This window comes from Adiantum capillus-veneris, chromosome 24 (genome assembly GCF_014529385.1).
Source record: "Adiantum capillus-veneris isolate H3 chromosome 24, ASM1452938v2, whole genome shotgun sequence".
NCBI lineage: Eukaryota > Viridiplantae > Streptophyta > Polypodiopsida > Polypodiales > Pteridaceae > Adiantum > Adiantum capillus-veneris.
Genome location: NC_140954.1, coordinates 76,942,100 through 76,963,541, shown reverse-complemented (window position 1 = coordinate 76,963,541; position 21,442 = coordinate 76,942,100). Strand labels below are relative to the sequence as shown.

At 45.7% G+C, this 21,442-nt stretch overlaps 1 protein-coding gene across 12 annotated transcripts in view; it reads left to right on the top strand.

Moving 5' to 3' along the window:
• The first annotated feature begins 2,325 nt into the window (after positions 1 to 2,325).
• Positions 2,326 to 21,442, top strand: part of LOC147426615 (endonuclease/exonuclease/phosphatase family protein) — an 88,005-nt gene continuing 68,888 nt past the window's right edge. For 7 of the 12 annotated variants that reach the window (XR_015186238.1, XR_015186235.1, XR_015186237.1 and 4 more), the window contains exons 1-2: positions 2,330 to 2,515; positions 2,872 to 2,983. Coding sequence is in view for 4 of the 12 variants with exons in the window: in XM_086498695.1 (XP_086354821.1) it covers positions 2,408 to 2,515; positions 2,872 to 2,983 (220 nt within the window). In the remaining 8 variants the exon portion in view is untranslated. Of the gene's footprint in view, positions 2,516 to 2,871; positions 2,984 to 21,442 lie in introns of those variants that run through there. The other 5 variants (XM_086498697.1, XM_086498696.1, XM_086498699.1 and 2 more) reach the window with 4 other exon arrangements.

Sequence of the window (21,442 nt, the reverse complement as noted above, 5' to 3'; positions counted from 1 at the left end):
TGATAATGATAGACCTAACTATGTGCCACCTCTCATCTAGGCCCTCTTTTGCATATTCATTCCATTGCCTCTGTGCCCAAGCCTCCTCGATGATGATGTCTGCTACTCACTGCTCTCAATCAACTACAATCGAAGCTGCCTCTGGCCCCTCAAGGGTGTTGATCTTTGTCGTCCTGTCTTCAAAAGGCCTTCAAGCCCTTTGCGGCTCTTTGACATTGCTTGCTCTTGAAGCATCATCATGAGCCATTACTTCTGCCTGCTCTTGAAGCACCACCTTGGCTTTGGCCCCCTTGCTCTTGACACAACTCTACCATGCCTTCTTTCACCCCTTGCCGGATTGTATGCACGTTTCAACCACCCACTCTTTTTCCCACTACCTTTAGGCCTCGTACTCCAAAGCAATCCAAGCTATGCTATCATTGCCCATGCCTCTTGGAGGGACCACATCAAATCTCTGCTACCTTATCCAATATAGTCTCTACCCGTGACCATCTCTCTCCGTTTGGGAAGGTCTAGACTCAGCCTGTGCCACATGCCTTTTGTTCACCCATCATGTCCCAATTTCCCCCATTGGATACATGTAGCCCCAAACAACTTAAAGCCCCTGATTCGTGAGCCTAAGCCACCCCTTATCTAGTTGCCACAAGAGACCTCGATGCCGCTCCTTTGCCCACTAGCTCTCATCGTAGCGATTCATCTTCACTGTGTGTTGCAACTAGCTTCAACCACCAGAAGATCAAATTTTCAATCCCAAGGCACTTCATTGGGAATGTTCCTGCTGGGTAATTCTCTCTTAGATAGATTCGTAGTGCACATGGAAACCTCATTGTCCTGCAACCAACTTCAGCCACCACAAGAGCAGACATTGAAGAATAAAATGCACATGGAAACCTCATTATGCTGCAACCAACTTCAACCACCAAACGAGTAGACATTCGAGAATTAAGCATTGCAAACTGTCCACCTTCCCATGCTCAGAAGCATGATTAGTGACACCCATGTAGTGCAGGCAATACTTCTTGTGTCCGTTATGCATGAGCATGGGAAAGAGCACACCCTGCTTCATGAGAACTGCAGTGATCAATAGCCATAGAGCCTAGCCACACACTCAATAACCTGTTTAATGCTCGACTTCGATGAGGACACATACCTAGCCATTTCCTTCTCAACTTATTGTGCAATGTCGCGTGCATCTGAAAAACACAACGTACCTAAGGTGGTGGAGGCAAGGTTGGTCCTATAGACCCCAACAACTCTCGTTGACCGCAACCAAGGTGGCACACCAAACCTTGCACAAAAAGGTGTCCAACTACATTCAACTTTTAACTTAACACAAATGGTTCAGGTTCTCATCAAGCAAGGCAAGCTTACAAAGGATGTCGCTTCATGTGTTCAACAATTTAGTGCAGATAGCCAGACTTCCCACTGTAGCAAAAATTCAAGGTTGATGCCGTTTGCAACTATTGATCATGTCGAAACATGTCATGCTTTTAATTGGAAGGGGTGAGATTGAAATGATAATTGGAGGTGGCCAAACAAGTAGAAATTTGTCCAGGTGCCAACGTCAGGGGTTTCAACATCATCTGGCGTCTCAACAAGTAATGGAGTATGAATGGTGCATATCGTTTATAAAAGCGCTGAAAAGCTAAGCTTGAAAGCGTTCTAAAATTCGTTTATAGCAACGCTGAAAAGCAAAATTGAGAGCTTGGAAAGGAAAAGCTTCTCAATTACCTCATTACCACGACTATTGATAAAGATCTCGATTCTATAGTCACGATTGAGCCAAGTGGCTCAAGACCGTGGCCTTATTTGAAAAAAGGAGCTTTGGCTCACCAAGCAACACTCCATGTTGACTCTCAAGTGCTCATAAGCTTGGCCACCAAGACCACCCCTCATCACTACATCACACGGGCATGGTCAAATGGGATCAATGGTGGAGGAGGAAAAAGCTTGACCACCAAGACCACCCCTCATCACTACGTCACACGGTCATAGTCAAATGGGATCAATGGTGGAGGAGGAAAAAGCGACACGCGTCAATTATGGACCGTCAGATATGAGGTTGCCCCGAATTTACTAATCGGCCCACATTTACAATATGACATACTCGAATCGCCTATATTTCAACTTACACATGAGGGTGTAGTGATTAGTGCACATGGCTCGTGGTGGGGAGGTCGGGGGTTCGAGAGATGGAGTGCGGATTGACACGAATTTACAAACCTGCCCGAATTTACTTTTCTTCCCGAATTTACCAAATGCACATCCGACGGCCCAGATCACCTCAGCCGTCGATCCCATTTTCAGCATGCCCGTGCGAGATAGTGTAGAGGAAGACCACCCACCTCTTAAATTTGAATTTACTCACATAATAAGCTTCCTACAACGCAGTGCAGCAGCTAGAAGCATGAAGATCGTTTCGTACAACGTGAATGGGCTGAGGGCTCGTATCATACCTTACAAGACCCTTCACGCTTTCTTGAGTGCCCTCGATGCAGATATTATCTGCTTTCAGGTACCTTGTTTTCCGCGCGCACACACGTGCTGTTACCCTTGCATGCTTGGCTTGCACTCACAACGCAGAATGCATGGGAATCGCCATCAAGAAGCTACTTTTTAGGGGCACCTCTTTACACTCACAGGAATATGATATTTGCTAAGGGCTCCACATCTTCTTGGTGGGAGCCTGCTCTTTTATAGAAAATACTCACAGGAATAACCCTTCAATTGATGTATGTAACGTAACTTAATGTCCATGTCCATTTGAGCAATAAAGAAACATCTAAAGTGGTTTGCATTTTTTTTGGGAGCCTGAACAAACATTGACTTAACATGGAAATAACATAGGTTTCACTACTTGTTTTTGGGTAGGAGACTAAGCTTTCCAAACAAGAACTCACTGGTGACATTGCTACAGCTGAAGGGTATGAAGCCTTTTTTTCTTGCACCAGGACTGTTAACAAAGGCAAAATAGGATATTCAGGTATGACATGGCTCATCCTTTGTCCTACATGAAGCTCGATTACATTTAATGCTGTCAGGAGTAAAACCATGAATATGAAGAAGGGAATAATTTGGTTTAAATGGGAGCGTGTTACTTGATGCTTGTATACCTGCAGATATCACCACTATTGCATGGTAGGTCATTTGAGTGGTTTGCAATTGTAGGCAAGCTGGACCACGCTCTTGTGTTTGAACTTTGATGGTTGTGGGTGTGGGAGGGTCTCCCTTTGTCCTAATTATGTGGGGACCCTAGGTAGTGGTGCTGGCCTTCTGTTTCGGATCCTGCAATTATTGTCTCATTTCACCCTAAGCATTGGCCATTATATCCTCTGCCACCAGCGGCATCAACCTACTTGTTTAGGGCTTGGCTTCATGAGAGGCTATCGTGTGTTTTTTTGTCTTCAGTTCTGGTCATGCCTTCGGGACCTCATGATAACCCATCAATTTCATTCTTTCAATACACTGTCATCATAACCTCCACCTCCAGCAGCCTCAACCGACTCGTTTTAGAGCTTGGCTTCATGAAAGGCTAGCACGTGCTTTTTTGTCTGAGTTCTGGCCATGCATTTGGGACCGTAGGATAAGCCATTGGATTTCTTACTTCATGTGGACGATAGCTCATGCTGGATGATTTTTTTTGTTCATTGGAAAAAACTTTTTTAGCGAATGCAGTTTTCGAGCAAAGATCTAGATGGTTTATGTCTTTGTATTAAGTGTGTGAGTGTTTGTGTGCACGCACTTGCACATAATGGTATCTGGACATTTGTGCAATAACAATCATTGCTGGTGGAGTGGGTGTATGTACTTCTGCGTGCTAGGGCGACCTAGCATGTGCACCTACTCTTCACCCATGCGATGGATGAGCATGAGTCTCCCAAGGCATGGTATGGCATGATATGATCATGAGCCACACATGGAAGGTCAAAAGTGCTTCACTAAATGTGGCAAAGCATAAGATACTTCTACCTAGAACAACCACGAGTCCATCCTCCTAGAAAGATCCCATGGACACCTCACACATGAGGCCACCACCTACTCTCTCCATGAGTGCTATATATGAGCACACTCCAGTGTACAAACAAAATGCTCTCAAGGCCCAATCTTGTGTAGCTTTTGCATGTTAATCCATAATGATCTTGCATTCGGAAGCGTGCATATATATATATATATATATATATATATATATATATATATATATATATATATAGAGAGAGAGAGAGAGAGAGAGAGAGAGAGAGAGAGAGAGAGAGAGAGAGAGAGAGAGAGAGAGAGAGAGAGAGAGAGAGAGAGAGAGAGAAATGAAATGAATTGAAATGTTATATTAACGTCTTCAAAAGGCCAAAGTGACCTATAGACCAAAAAGTTACAATGTGGTGGATCTGATACAAAGTCAGAGTAACAAGAGTAACAAGATGACAAAATGACAAAATAAAATACTGTAGAATCCTAAACTGCTAGGTGTGAACTAAGCAGCTAAACAGCTAGCTGGGATAGCTAGATCACAGGAGATCCAGCATCGGTCGTTGGCGGATCTCATCTATCTCCTCCATGGTCAGTAGTCTGACGGGCGTCGTGCATGTCGAGCCAAAGTGATCCGAATCCTCTGATGCAGCCTCCGTCGATGTTGTGTAGTCCTCCGCAGTTGTGGGCGTTTGGATCTCCCCAACTCAGTCGCTCGGTCGATCACTGTGCCTCTCGTGTAAGGCGACGAGCTCTGCTGTGGTAGTAACTCCTCCGGGTGTCCGGTGGCAGCTCTAAAGAAGTCTGTGATTTGTCTCTGAGATTGGCTAGTCTCTCCTCTCATCAGGCTCTCTCTGTGTCTACGCAGCTCGAGCAAAAACAAACCCAGGCATCTCTGATCCTCGTACCGCATGACTCTAGAGAATGGTCCAAAGCCCTCTTTGAACAAGCAATGGAAGTGGCCTCGTATCTCGTAGTAGACGGGGCAGTGGCATGTGTAGTGCAACTCTGTCTCAGGCTCGATGTCACACAGGTGGCATGTCCTGGCCTCTGCTGGTACTCTGCTGTATCTCCGAGTCTCGATCCGCAGCTGGTGTGAAGATGTGCGTATCTGGCCAATAGCACATCGTATCCGATGAGATAAGTGGGTGTCCATGTATCTGGGCCTCTTCATAAAACCATCCTCCGTAAGTTGGACGAGATGCTCTCTGTAGAAAGCCATCTTCGTGCCCAGCTCCTGTGCTGGCTGTATCCATGTCCTCTTGGTGTCTAACTGAGTCAAGTCCTGGTGAATGAGCCTGGTGATCTCGGATTGTGTAAGAGTCCGAGAGGGCGCATCTAGTGAGTACTGGAAGGGAGGCAATCTGTCTATGCTGAACCCATGCGCTTGAAACCATGATGTCATCTCCCCATACCAGCATGCTGTATCTTCCTGCATGGCTAACTGTCGAGAGGACTCAAGTGCAAGGCGTGCATATCTGTCTCTGGGAAGTTCCCACATGCAGTGTATGAAGGAGACAGATCTGGTGAGCGCCTCAACCACTAGTGGGGGAGCAGCTAGCTCTGCTCGTACAATAGCACGTGGTACTGAAGCCTTGGCTCTAATGAGCCGCGAGATCATAGAGACTAGAGGCTTCTCCATGTCCCCCCATCCATCACTGCGGCCTGTCTGTTGGGGTATAAAGCCCAATGTGGTCGCCCAGGTAAGTGGGCGGGCCGCTAGGTATGTACACATATTCTTTTGTAAAAACCTAATAAGAACTCACTATGCTCTACACATTACAGTAGAGCGAGTTCACCATATCGTCATGCTCTTCTTCTCGCACTCTCTCTCGCGTCGCTCTTCCGCTCGTACTCCTTCAACTGGTATCAGAGCTCAGATCGAGGCTCTGGGCAGCACTGCAGGAGGCTAGAGTCACCAACTCAGATTGGAGTGAAATTCGACAGGCGAAGACTGTCCCAAAATTTCATTCTGAGGTCATCTCGGCCATCGTTCGGCCTCGACAAAGGTCTGTGCAGGCCATTTTCGACTACGTGGTCTCGACGGGTGCAGATCCGACTCTGCAAATTTGGGGTTTTCGGCCTACAACTGCAGGTGCTGAGGATATCGACACTCCCAGAGTGTTGATTTGTGGCTGTCTACACATCGAAGGACGGCTCACAGCTCTTGGAGGCGTCACATACGACACGAGCGCATCTACACACAGACTGTAGGCGACATCCACTAGTTCATCAGGTAGCTTGTGTTTGCTGCTTGATATTCCAGATTTCATCCTGACATTGCAGGTACTTCCACATGGGATGTATTGTTAGAGATGATGTATGTCTGTTGAGGGTTTGCTGGCTGTGAGTCACGCAGCAAACAACCGCCGCAGCGGTTACAGCATACAGTGGGAAATTTGTGGATGTATGACTTTGTGGGAAGTCTATGTACTGTCAGATTTACTACAGCCTTTGTTGAGGGTCGAGTGAGGTTTTATTGAGCCGGGGGATTCTCGAATGTTGAGATCCTTTCGGTGATACAGGTCTTGGAGCGATCCCTCGAGCACCCTTAGATAGGCAGCTAGGATGTATTGACTGTGAGTTAGACAGTTGGGATTGCATCTTTGCTTTACTGCCGTTGAGGCATTGTCGCAGTCTATGCTTACAGGACAGTGACAGGACAGTGAGAGACAGTACAGGTGCAGGACAGGTTTACCCGCAGCTTACAGTGTCAGAGAGACAATGTTTTTTGAGCTGTTTTTTGTCTGTTTTTAGTACACCAGAGCCATTTTACAAAGGAGACTGTGCCGAAATTTATGCAGAATCTGAAGCTTTCTTGGTTCATTTGACAGGTTGATATTGGTTCAGAGGTCAGTTTACAGGGGAAACTCTGTGGAATTTTTCCCAGAAAAGTAAACTACTGTGAAGCGTAGCTATGGCTGGATCACAGGACACTGCTCTTTACAATATCAAGAAGCTGGATGGAACCAATTTCCCATTGTGGAAGAAGTAGATTTGGCACGTGTTGGTACAAAAGAAGCAAATAAAACCTATAAAAGCTCAAGGGGATAAAACCAGAAGATATGGACGAAGATGAATGGAGCGAAATGGATGAATTGGCACTTTCTACCATTATGCTGACTTTGGCAGAAAGCGTTTACTTCAATGTAGCAGACGAGATGTCGGCTTATCAAGCATGGTTAAAGCTGAGTGATCTTTATGAGAAGCAGAGTGCAGCTTCACAGGTATACTGGCTTAAGAAGCTTGTTGACTTGAAGATGAAAGAAGGGACACCTATGTCCAATCATCTGAATGAATTCAACACAATCTATAGTCAGTTGTCAGCTCAAGGTGTCAAGTTTGATGAACCTGTTAGAGCTATGTTCCTGTTGATCACATTGCCGGAAAGTTGCGACACTTTTCGCACAGCTTTGAGTAATTCTGCACCTCCAGATGGTTTGAACATAGCAGGTGTAGAAGGAAGTCTGCTTACTGAAGAAACCAATAGAAAGACAATGGACAAAGGCAAAGGAACAGCCTTAGTTGTCAGGGGAAGGACCAAAGAAAAGTACAAAGGTGGAAAGAGGAATCAGTCTCGCAGCAAGTCCCGCAGTGCTAAAGGAAAGAGTGACATAGAATGCTACCATTGTGGCAAGAAGGGTCACATGAAAAGAGACTGCAGAGAATGGAAAGCAGAAAAAGGCAAAGAGAAAGCTGAAGACCATGGTGAGAAGAACAAGTCCTCAGTGAAGATTCAAGAAATAAATGTGACAAACACTGTTGCAGAGGATGACAGTCTAGTGTCAGGAGACATCTACTTCTTGAAGAATACAATGGACTCAGCTCTTCTTACAGCATCTGATGGAAATGCACTGAGTGATTGGATTATAGACTCAGGGGCATCACTTCATGTGTCTCCAAACAAGGAGTGGTTTACTTCTTATGTGACCACTAAAGATCATGTTCGGCTAGGCAATGGGCAGACATGTGAGATCTTAGGTGTTGGAGATGTTCAATTGAAGTTTCAGAATGGCTCTTCTTTCACGCTGAAGACTGGCTACGTCACCACTTTTGGACAGAACATGTGGAAGATATCCAAGGGTTCTATGACAGTAGCACATGTAGTAAAGTCTGGAGGACTTTACATGATTTATGTATCAAATGTCTCTAAAAATGTAATCAATGTAACCGAGCAGCCGAACGTTTCTTTGTGGCATAGCCGGTTAGGACATATGTCCAAGAAGGGAATGAAAATCTTGTCTCGTTCTGGTTATTTGCATGGCTTTTCATTTAATGATTTTGAATTCTGTGAACATTGTCTGTATGGTAAGCAAACACAGCAGCCACATAAGCATAGAAGCAGTAGAAGAGATACACAGTTGGCACTTGTTCATAGTGATTTGTGTGGACCTATGCCTAACCTATCTCTAGGGGGAGCTTCTTACTTTATGACATTTATAGATGATTACTCGAGGAAAGTATGGGTTTACTTTCTCAAGCACAAGGATGAAGCGTTTAGTGTTTTCAAAACGTTTGTGACACTTGTGGAGAATCAGAGTGGCAAGAAGCTTAAATGCTTACGCACTGACAATGGTGGAGAGTATGTTTCAAAGGCCTTTTAGGACTTTTGTGAGTCAAAAGGTATAAAACGTGAACTTACTGCTCCTTACAATCCTCCTCAAAATGGTGTTGCTGAGAGGATGAATAGGACCATACAAGAGAAGGTCAGAAGTATGTTGTCTAATGCACAGCTGCCAAATGGGTTTTGGGCTGAAGCTGTATCAACAACTGTTCATCTTGTAAATAGATCTCCTAGCAAGGTTTTGTAGAAGGATTCAGTGCTAGAGATGGTATGGTCAGGCAAAATGCCCTCATACAAGCATCTCAGAGTCTTTGGCTGTGAGGCATATACTCACGTTCCAAAGGAATTTAGGAACAAACTTGAGCCAAAGAGTAGAAAGTGCATCTTTCTAGGCTATGGTAATTCTGGTGAGATGGGGTACAGACTTTGGGATCCCGAATCCAGAAAGGTTGTCCGTAGCAATGATGTTCACTTTAATGAATCCAAATATCATTCTAAACCAGAGAGGGTTGAGGAGATTAGAAGAGTTGTCTTCCAAGAAGATGGACCTGCACGTGCAAGACAAAATGTCAGGGCTCAAGAGGAGCAAGGACAGGATACAGTGGAACCACAGGTTGTGGCTGAGCCTGAGCCACCTATTGTGCGTAGATCTGGACGTATCACGCGACCTCCTGATAGGTTTGTTCCATCTATGAACTATGTCATGTTGACTGATTGCAATGAGCCTTCATGTTACAAGGAAGCAATGCAAATGAAGGACTCCGGGAATTGGCAATTGGCCATGCAGTTAGAGATGACAGCTCTGCATAAAAACAAGACATGGAAGCTAGTTAAATTACCACAGGGCAAAAAGGCTCTACCTTGTAAATGGGTTTACAGGTATAAGATCACCGCTCATGATAGTCAGCCAAAGTACAAAGCAAGGCTTGTTGCCAAGGGCTTTAAGCAAGAACAAGGCATTGACTTTGAGGAAGTCTTCTCTCCGGTGGTCAAGATGACTACATTGAGATGCTTTCTTGCATTGGTTGCCATATTAGATTTGGTGTTGCACCAAATGGATGTCAAGACAGCGTTCTTGCATGGTGATTTAGATGTGGAAATTTACATGCAGCAGCCAGAAGGGTTTGTTGAGAAAGGCAAGGAAGATTGGGTATGCCAGTTGTTAAAGAGTCTTTATGGCTTAAAACAATCACCGAGGGCATGGTACCATAAATTCCACAAGTTTATGCTTTCTCAAGGCTACAAACGTAGTGAGTTCGATCACTGTGTATATACAAAGAAGGCTAAGGATGGTAGTTGGCTGATCCTTATTTTGTATGTGGATGACATGTTGATTGCTGGCAAGCACTTGGAAGAAATTTCAGCTTTAAAGTCAAAGATGGCAAAATCGTTTGACATGAAAGACATGGGTGAGGCAAGTCATATACTTGGTATGCGCATTGAGAGAGACAGATCAAAGAAGTTGATTTGGTTATCTCAAACAGAGTATATTGACAAGGTTTTGCAACGTTTCAATATGGAGAAGGGAAAGGCACTGAGTGTTCCATTGCCACCATATGTGAAACTTAGCAAACAAGATTGTCCTGTGTCTGAGGAAGAACAGGCTGAAATGGGTAGTTTGATGTATGCAATGATTGCTACTTGCCCAGACATTGCATTTGCAGTGGGAGTAGTAAGTCAATACATGTCAAACCCAGGCAAGAAACATTGGGAGGCAGTGAAAGGAATATTGAGATACCTGAAAGCTACAAAGAGTATGCGTATATGCTATGGGAGTCAGGAGCTAAGTGTAAAGGGTTTTACAGACTCAGATTATGCAGGTGACTTAGACAACCGTAGGTCTACGTCAGGGTATGTCTTTACATTGGCTGGTGGAGCAGTATCATGGCGTTCTAGATTACAAGATTGTGTTACTCAGTCTACTACAGAGGCTGAATATGTTGCAGCATCAGAGGCATGCAAAGAATCAATTTGGCTTAATCGACTGGTAACAGATTTGGGAATCAAAGAAGAGATGTCTGTGTTATATTGTGATAGTCAAAGTGCTATACAATTGGCTCGCAATCCAGTTTATCACTCAAAGACAAAGCATGTGGATGTGAAGTATCATTTCATCAGGGAAATGCTCGAGGATAAGCAACTTCAGCTTGTCAAAGTTCACACCACAGAAAATCCTGCTGATCTACTTACAAAAGGACTTCCCTCAGAGAGCTTTGCGCATTTTCGCAAGCAATTAGGTGTAGGGTAGTACATCACTTCTCTACATCTCTTGTATATTAGCTTGTATAGTAGCTTCTCTCACACTTAAAGTACCACATTGGACTTTAAGTGGGAGGTTGTTGGGGTATAAAGCCCAATGTGGTCGTCCAGCAAGTGGGCGGGCCGCCAGGTATGTATACATATTCTTTTGTAAAAACCTAATAAGAACTCTCTATGCTCTACACATTACAGTAGAGCGAGTTCACCATATCGTCATGCTCTTCTTCTCGCACTCTCTCTCGCGTCGCACTTCCGCTCGTACTCCTTCACTGTCCTCCCGTGATGATCCAGTGAAGGTCCCCAAATCTCAGCTCCATAAAGCAATGCAGAAGCCACCAAAGTTTCAAAGAGCCAAAGCTTCGTCCGAGGCTCCTGAAACTGAACCTGTGAACACATCCTTTCCAATCTACCCAATGCTGCATGGGCTCTGGTCAATCTAGTCTCTGCTGCCCTCCTCAATGAAAATGCTGGCCCACTAAAAACCACCCCAAGGTAAGTGTAAGCATCTGTATACTCCACCTTCTCGTGGCTGTATGTGAATGCGGGCGCTGACCTCCTGATCCACTGTGGGGTGGTATTAAATACCATGACCTTGGTTTTACCAAGGTTGACGGACAAACCACTTTCCTGGGCAAACCTATGCAAATCATCCAAGTTACTTTGCATCCCCTCCGGAGAGTCGGAGATCAACACAATATCATCAGCATATAACAATAGTGGAATCCATGTCCCTGCCAGCTGTGCACCTCTATCACCATCTCTCTCAATGTAGTCAGAAACCTCATCCACATATATACCAAATAGAGTAGGAGAGAGCGGGCAGCCCTGCTTCACCCCAATAGTGGAGTAAATCGGTGTGGATAGACCCTCTGGGGTGCGTACATGCCCCACTACTGACTTGTATAATGCCATGACCCCCCAAATGAGCTCTGTGGGTACTCCCATCTGCTGTAATCTGCGCATCAATCTAGCTCTGGGCACTGTGTCAAATGCTTTGCGGAAATCCACAAAGCTACAATAGATCCGTCTCCCACGCGATCTGCCCTCCTCAATGATGGCTCTGAGTGTCAAGATATGGTCAAGAGCTTCCCCAAGCAGCAGGTGTTCCCTCCCTCTCTCAGCAAGAACCTCGTCAAGCCACTTGGTGAGGCCACCCCCCGTCATGATCTAGCGTTTTGGGATCGTGTTGCTAATTGGACTATTTTCTTATCTTTAATGATTAATTTCTTTTTCTAGGATATTTTATTGTGTACACTAAGAACTGTTAAAAGATTGTAGCTACAGGAAATGCCATCAAGAACAGACAACTCTGATGTGTCATTTGATGGGTGACGGTAAACATCGCGAAGGAGTTTCCGTAAGTTCAATGGATAGGGCCGGGTTACGAATGCCCCTGATGCGTCACATGATGGGTGACGGGTGCATCAGAAAGGGGGCATTCCGTAGGTTGAGGAGGAAATCCGAGCAGAGTAAGAAAATACGCGTAAGAACGCAAGCACAAGAATAAAGATGGGTTCAAAGAAGCTTTTTACGAAAAGCAGGAACATTTGCGGGAGGGCAGATGCTTTCCCGCGAGGAATCTTTGTCTGCATTGCATCTGTGCCGTGTTCTGTACCCGGGGACGCCTGGAATGTGTTCGTGTAGCATTGTTTTCACTAACTGAGTGAGTTTTTAAAGTTTAAACAAGTTCACACTTTATTTTATAACTTGCGGGTCACTTTTAAGTGACCAGCCCTCTTATAATAAAATAAAGCAATGCTCTTCAAAAATCCTACGTTAAAAAAACTCTACAAAAAAAGGCTACCCAAGGCGACGAGCTCTGCTGTGGTAGTAACTCCTCCGGGTGTCCGGTGGCAGCTCTAAAGAAGTCTGTGATTTGTCTCTGAGACTGGCTAGTCTCTCCTCTCATTAGGCTCTCTCTGTGTCTGCGCAGCTCGAGCAAAAACAAACCCAGGCATCTCTGATCCTCATACCGCATGACTCTAGAGAATGGTCCAAAGCCCTCTCTGAACAAGCAATGGAAGCGGCCTCGTATCTCGTAGTAGACGGGGCAGTGGTATGTGTAGTGCAACTCTGTCTCAGGCTCGATGTCACACAGGGGGCATGTCCTGGCCTCTGCTGGTACTCTGCTGTATCTCCGAGTCTCGATCCGCAACTGGTGTGAAGATGTGTGTATCTAGCCAATAGCACATCGTATCCCATGAGATAAGTGGGTGTCCATGTATCTGGGCCTCGTCATAAAACCATCCTCCGTAAGTTGGACGAGATGCTCTCTGTAGAAAGCCATCTTCGTGCCCAGCTCCTGTGCTGGCTGTATCCATGTCCTCTTGGTGTCTAACTGAGTCAAGTCCTGGCGAATGAGCCTGGTGATCTCGGATTGTGTAAGATTCAGAGAGGGTGCATCCAGTGAGTACTGGAAGGGAGGCAATCTGTCTATGCTGAACCCATGCGCTTGAAACCATGATGTCATCTCCCCATACCAGCATGCTGTATCTCCCTGCATGGCTAACTGTCGAGAGGACTCAAGTGCAAGGCGTGCATATCTATCTCTGGGAAGTTCCCACATGCAGTGTATGAAGGAGACAGATCTGGTGAGCGCCTCAACCACTAGTGGGGAGGCAGCTAGCTCTGCTTGTACAATAGCACGTGGTACTGAAGCCTTGGCTCTAATGAGCCGCGAGATCATAGAGACCAGAGGCTTCTCCATGTCCCCCCATCCATCACTGCGGCCTGTCCTCCCATGATGATCCAGTGAAGGTCCCCAAATCTTAGCTCCATAAAGCAATGCAAAAGCCACCAAAGTTTCAAAGAGCCAAAGCTTCGTCCGAGGCTCCTGAAACTGAACCTGTGAACACATCCTTTCCAATCTACCCAATGCTGCATGGGCTCTGGTCAATCTAGTCTCTGCTGCCCTCCTCAATGAAAATGCTGGCTCACTAAAAACCACTCCAAGGTAAGTGTAAGCATCTGTATATTCCACCTTCTCGTGGCCGTATGTGAATGCGGGCGCTGACCTCCTGATCCACTGTGGGGTGGTATTAAATACCATGACCTTGGTTTTACCAAGGTTGACGGACAAACCACTTTCCTGGGCAAACCTATGCAAATCATCCAAGCGACGTTGCATCCCCTCCGGAGAGTCGGAGATCAACACAGTATCATCAGCATATAACAATAGTGGAATCCATGTCCCTGCCAGTTGTGCACCTCTATCACCATCTCTCTCAATGTAGTCAGAAACCTCATCCACATACATACCAAATAGAGTAGGAGAGAGCGGGCAGCCCTGCTTCACCCCAATAGTGGAGTAAATCGGTGTGGATAGACCCTCTGGGGTGCGTACATGCCCCACTACTGACTTGTATAATGCCATGACCCCCCAAATGACCTTTGTGGGTACTCCCATCCGCTGTAATCTGCGCATCAATCTAGCTCTGGGCACTATGTCAAATGCTTTGCGGAAATCCACAAAGCTACAATAGATCCGTCTCCCACGCGATCTGCCCTCCTCAATGATGGCTCTGAGTGTCAAGATATGGTCAAGAGCTTCCCCAAGCAGCAGGTGTTCCCTCCCTCTCTCAGCAAGAACCTTGTCAAGCCACTTGGTGAGGCCACCCCCCGTCATGATCTAGCGTTTTGGGATCGTGTTGCTAATTGGACTATTTTCTTATTTTTAATGATTGATTTCTTTTTCTAGGATATTTTATTGTGTACACTAAGAATTGTTAAAAGATTGTGGCTACAGGAAATGCCATCAAGAACGGACAACTCTGATGTGTCATTTGATGGGTGACGGTAAACATCGTGAAGGAGTTTCCGTAAGTTCGGTGGAAAGGGCCGGGTTACGAACGCCCCTGATGCGTCACATGATGGGTGACTGGTGCATCAGAAAGGGGGCCTTCCGTAGGCTGAGGAGGAAATCCGAACTGAGTAAGAAAATACGCGTAAGAACGCAAGCACAAGAATAAAGATGGGTTCGAAGAAGCTTTTTATGAAAAGCAGGAACATTCGCGGGAGGGCAGATGCTTTCCCGTGAGGAATCTATGTTTGCATTGCATCTGTGCCGTGTTCTGCACCCAGGGACGCTTGGAATGTGTTCGTGTAGCATTGTTTTCACTAACTGAGTGAGTTTTTAAAGTTTAAACAAGTTCACACTTTATTTTATAAAGTGGCCGGTCACTTTTAAGTGACCAGCCCTCTTATAATAAAATAAAGCAACGCTCTTCAAAAATCCTACGTTAAAAAAACTCTACAAGAAAAGCCTACGCAAGGCTGTATGGACGGCTGAATTCAGCGATCTCTCTCTCTCCTCTCTCTAGGGGCGCCAGGCTTTTGCTTTTCGGCTCCTATTCCCGCCGGGTGCAAGGGCCTATAAAAGGGAAGTTAGCGTTCCAGTTTTCTACACGCCAGGAGCAGCAAGAGGAGTTAGCGCTGAGAATTTGGAGCAGTCATTGTGGAGGAAATTCAGCAAGTGTTCAGTGAGGATGGAGTACGGAGGTCGCTTTTCCGAGCAAGGAGCGACAGGTATAATTTGTCGATACGCATTGCGAGTTGTTGCTTTGTGTGGCTTGTTTTGCAGGACTCTCCCTCTTACGGGAAGTCCCTCACGGGAAGTACGGCTTCGCGCCTAAGTCCCTTACGGGAAAGTACGGCCTCGTGCCTAAGTCCTTTATGGGAAAGAACGACCTTCGGGTCTAAGATTACAGAACGGAGGGGTTTCCTCGGGTTCTTGTGCTTGTATACGACTCTCCCTGAATAAAGAATACTCTTGACGGGGGGGGGGGGACCAGCCCATCTTCTGGTCCCCAATACTGTGTCGATCTTCTTCTTTCTCTCACATTTGCAAAGTTATTTAATTTTCATATTTTTAAGTGCTCGTGTACGCTCCCGTTTTGTGACAGTGGTATCAGAGCTCGGACTCCTCTCTTTCTCTACAAAGAAGGACGGTTCCGGGAAGAACGGGAAGAACCATGTCGAGCCAAGGGAGAAGCGTTGAAGAGGAGCTTCAACAAGTGCGAGCTCAGCTTGCGGATTTGCAACAAGTCTTACTATTGCCAGATGTCCAAAAGCTCTTGGGCGGAATGAAGAGAACGAATGGAATCGATGCAGCCTGGCATCCAGACCACACTGTTGGTGTGAGACCACAGGAAGAAAGAGAAGAAGAACGTGCCGAGGTGCACAAAGGATCTTCGGATCGGAATGAACGGCCTACTCCAAGGAAAGGCCAGGAAAAAGCGCTCTCTTTGCTAGACGAGAGCAAGGACATCTCTATCTCATCTCCATCTTACTCTCCTGATTATACTTCTACTTCTCAATCGTCTCGCCAAAAGAAGGAAGCTGCTACTACTACTACCCTACATCAACCTAAAGATAAGCCTCGATTCAAGAAGCATGGTCGCAAGTCTCAACATCGCATGAGAGTCTTCAAATCAGGCGACAAGGACATCAAGTTCGAAACCTACAACGGACGGAGAGATATCTCCAAAGCACTGTCCTTCATCAGATAGTTTGAAGTCGCCTTTACCAATGGGCACTTCACAGAAAGATCCAAATTGCGCCATGTGGGGATGCACCTCAAGGAAACGGCAAGTAATTGGTGGTTAGCCAAGATTCTGGAAGGTTCTCAGGCCAGAACTTGGGAGAGATTCAAATCTGAATTTTATGAACAGTTTCTTCTGCCTGACTTCGAGCAGGACATACGGAAGGAATGGGACTGGCTAGCCCAGAAGGAACATGAGAGAGTCACGACCTATGTGGACAAGTATGGGTCGGTTCTACTGAAGGTCACTCCCTTCATGAAGATTGCCGACGAGGAAAAGAAACGAAAGTTCGAAGCGGGTCTCCAACCGCAGCTTCGAAAGAGTATGAAAGTGTATCCGCATGACACTCTTCAGAGGATGATGGAGTCAGCAATCATTGCTGAGGATTTGCACTCAATTGGGACGCCCAGAAAAATGGAGCATAGCACTTACCGTGCGAGACAAAGAGGGGTCTACGATGACCAAGGGGGCCAAGGAAGAAAACGTCCTCCATCTAGGGACTATGATTATTCTAAGAAGCCAGAGGGAAATGGCAAGCGAACTAAGTATCTCTCTCCTACTCAACTTCAAACTTTCAGAGAGGAAGGAAGATGCTTCTACTGTGGCGAGAAAGGACATATGAAAAGGTTGCCCGCTAAAGCAGCAACGGCAAGAACATGCCCCTACGAGGCAAGATAAAGCAAGGAAGGAACCCGCTCCACCAAGCTTGAACTCTATTCCAGATGTTCAAGGAAACATAGAAACGGAGAAAGGGAAGCGTCAGCTTCTGAAGGGCTGGGGGTCTTTGAACAACCAGCGAGTACTGATTCTTTATGATCCAGGATCCACGGATAACTTCATCTCCCTGGATACTGCGGAACGTTTATGCCTCACACCGGCTCAGCTTGGCACACCGGTTACATCTGGATCGGCATTCGAGGGGTTGACAATCAATGCAACTCCCGTGCAAGGACAGCTCAATCTTCGGATTGGCGAGTACAAGGACCGCGAATCATTTTTGATGGCACCCATCGAGGGATGTGATATCATCTTGGGTATGCCAAGGCATTTCCACATTACACCTGTGCCTGATTATGTGGAAAAGACCCTCACCTTTGATCATGGGGGTAAGAAACTAAAGATTCATGTTGATGTAGGAGATTGGCAGTTCCCAATTGTAAGTCATATCTCCATTAAGAAAGAAATGAAGAAGTGTGTTTCTGCTTACTTGATTTTTGCACGTGAGAAGGATAAAACTAGTGGGGATTCACTCTGTAGTCTGGAAATTAAGCGTTTTCAATTTATTGAAAAGTACAAAGATTGTTTCACGGAAACACTCCCTGATGAACTACCTCCGGTACGCCCGAAAGATCACTGCATAGATCTCATACCGGGTAGCTCGCGTCCCAATCAACCCCCTTATCGGGTGAGTCTTGCTCAGCAAGAGGAAATTTTGAAGCAAGTCAACGAGCTTCTAGAGAAAGGGTTAGTATGGCCAAGTGCTTCACCCTACTGCTCTCCAGTTCTACTGGTGCAGAAGAAGGATGGCACGTTTCGAATGTGCATAGACTATAGGTCTTTAAACAAGATCACGGTCAAGAATCGCTTTCCGATCCCCCGGATTGATGATATACTTGATAAGTTGCAGGGTGCAAGTTTCTTTAGTCGCATAGACTTAAAGAGTGGGTATCATCAGATACGGATCGCCCCTGAGGATGTCCATAAGACTGCTTTCCGCACAACCTTTGGACTATATGAATTTTTGGTAATGCCTTTCTGCTTGACCAATGCTCCTGCGACGTTCAATCGCATGATAGACCGCATTTTCAGCCCGTATCGAGCTTTTACGGGAGTATTCTTTGACGACATACTCATCTTCTCTAAGTCAGAAGAGGAATATCGGAAGCACTTGGACCTAGTGTTTCAAGAATTGCGAAAGCATGAGTTGCATGCGAATGCAAAGAAGAGCGAGTTCTTTCTCTCAGAGATACTCTATCTCGGCCATATAGTCTCTCACAATCAAGTGAGTATGGATCCTGCCAAGATCCGAGTGGTAGAAGATTGGCCTATTCCCACTACGGTACATGATGTACGTAGCTTCCTGGGATTATGTTCGTATTATCTAAGGTTTGTCCGAGGATTTGCCCATGTAGCAGGACCACTTCATGACTTGACAAAGAAGAAGATTCCTTTTAGATGGGGATCGAGACAACAAGGAGCTTTTGATCGGCTCAAGTACTTGCTAAGCCATGGACCTATTTTGATAGTGCCTGACTTAAGGAAACCATTTGAGGTTCACTGCGATGCTTCAGGCGATTGCATCGGAGCAGTGTTAAACCAAGAAGGCCATGCAGTGGCCTACGAAAGCAGACGGCTTAAGGATGCAGAGTTGCATGCATCAATCTACGAAAAGGAACTCACGGCTGTGATTCACGCTTATCCAATTGGAAGCACTATCTTCTAGGAGCGGATTTTGTGATCAAGACTGATCACCAGAGTTTGCGGTACTTTCTTACGCAAAGGAAACTATCTGAGAAGCAGATGAGATGGGCAAATTTTTTGTCCATGTTTCACTTCCAGATCCTTCACACGGCTGGGAGTAAGAATGTGGTCGCGGACGCATTGTCTAGGCGGCCAAGGGTGAACGCTATCACTTCGGTGTATGACGAAGAATTAGAAGCACTACCGGATTTGTATCTGAATGATCCAGACTTCTCCACCGTTTGGGGAAAGCTACATCGTGGAGTGAATGAGTTTCCCTACCACCATTAGGCCATATGTGTGGCGGAACCATTAAGAAAGAAGATCATTAATGAAGCACACGCTTCGCCCTATGCGGGTTATCGGGGTATTCTCCCTACGACCTTAGCAATGAAAAGATATTTCTTTTGGCCTAGCCTTAAAGCAGACATTGATAAGTATGTCAGGGGAATGCTTGGTTTGCCAAAAAGTGAAGTATGATCGGCATAAGACGCCTGGGTTGCTACAACCATTGCCTATGCCTAATGAACCTTGGGAAAGTATTGCCATGGACTTCATCATGGACCTCCCTAGAACTCATACTGGAAATGACGTGATCTGGACCATTGTGGACAGGTTTAGCAAGCAAGCACACTTTATACCAGTCAAGAAAACGATCAAAGCAGATCATATGGCTAGGGTCTTTCTGGCACAGATCTTTAAGCATCATGGAATGCCTAAGTCTATTGTGAGTGATCGAGATCCTTGCATGACAGGAAATTTCTGGCGTGCCTTGATGGACAATCTTGGTACGAAGTTGAATTTTTCATCTGCCTACCATCCTCAAACGGATGGGCAAAGTGAGATAGCCAATTCCACAGTATTGGATATGTTAAAATCTTATGTGTCAGACCGGCAATCTGACTGGGAGAAATATTTGCCTCTTGTCGAGTATGCGTATAACAATACCATACACTCATCGACGGAGAAAGCACCTTTTGAGATTCTCTATGGTAAGCCTTTGCTTCCACCGATCCTTTTAATTAAGGATAAGATCTTTGCAGCAGATGAATTTGTCCGGGATTTGGACACAGCCTACTGGCAAGTTAGGAGAGCTATTCTACGCTCTCAGGAAAAGCATAAGAAAGTTGCAGACAAGCACAGGAGGAATCTAGACTTAACAGTCGGACAGTTAGTCTTACTCAAGTTTGAGAAGGCAAGACTTAAGAAACAAGCGTCTCATAAGGGGAAGGTGGTAAAACTTTCTACCCGTTATTATGGACCGTTTAAGATCACTAAGCAAGTGAATGATGTCACATTCCGATTAGAGCTACCGCCTAATTGGAGGATCCATAATGCTTTCCATGTCAGTTTACTCCGGCCATATGTGGGACCGCCTCCGAGTCAGCCTAGTGCTGAGGAACCTCCTGAGGTTGAGGAAACAGAAGAAATACTCCAACCGGAGGAGACAGTAAGTCATCAGGAGTGGCCCCTCAAGTCCGGAAAAATAACACGGAAGTATTTGGTTAAGTTTAAGAACTATTTGAATCTAGATGTTCAGTGGATGACGTAGGAGGAATTAGTAGCTTATCCCGAGATACTGGAGGTATATGTCCAAGCACTACAGTTGAGGTCAATTGTTTAGAAGCCAGAGGGATGTTGCTAATTGGACTATTTTCTTATTTTTAATGATTAATTTCTTTTTCTAGGATATTTTATTGTGTACACTAAGAACTGTTAAAAGATTGTAGCTATAGGAAATGCCATCAAGAACGGACAACTCTGATGTGTCATTTGATGGGTGACGGTAAACATCGCGAAGGAGTTTCTGTAAGTTCGGTGGAAAGGGCCGGGTTACGAATGCCCCTGATGCGTCACATGATGGGTGACGGGTGCATTAGAAAGGGGGCATTCCGTAGGCTGAGGAGGAAATCCGAATTGAGTAAGAAAATACGCGTAAGAACGCAAGCACAAGAATAAAGATGGGTTCAAAGAAGCTTTTTACGAAAAGCAGGAACATTCGCGGGAGGGCAGATGCTTTCCCGCAAGGAATCTATGTCTGCATTGCATCTGTGCCGTGTTCTGCACCCGGGGACGCCTGGAATGTGTTCGTGTAGCATTGTTTTCACTAACTGAGTGAGTTTTTAAAGTTTAAACAAGTTCACACTTTATTTTATAAAGTGGCGGGTCACTTTTAAGTGACCAGCCCTCTTATAATAAAATAAAGCAATGCTCTTCAAAAATCCTACGTTAAAAAAACTCTACAAAAAAAGCCTACGCAAGGCTGTACGGACGGCTGAATTCAGCGATCTCTCTCTCTCCTCTCTCTAGGGGCGCCAGGCTTTTGCTTTTCGGCTCCTATTCCCGCCGGGTGCAAGGGCCTATAAAAGGGCAGTTAGCGTTGCAGTTTTCTACACGCCAGGAGCAGCAAGAGGATTTAGCGCTGAGAATTTGGAGCAGTCATTGCGGAGGAAATTCAGCAAGTGTTCAGTGACGACGGAGTACGGAGGTCGAGCAAGGAGCGACAGGTATAATTTGTCGATACGCATTGCGAGTTGTTGCTTTGTGTGGCTTGTTTTGCAGGAATCTCCCTCTTATGGGAAGTCCCTCATGGGAAGTACGGCTTCGTGCCTAAGTCCCTTACGGGAAAGTACGGCCTCGTGCCTAAGTCCTTTTC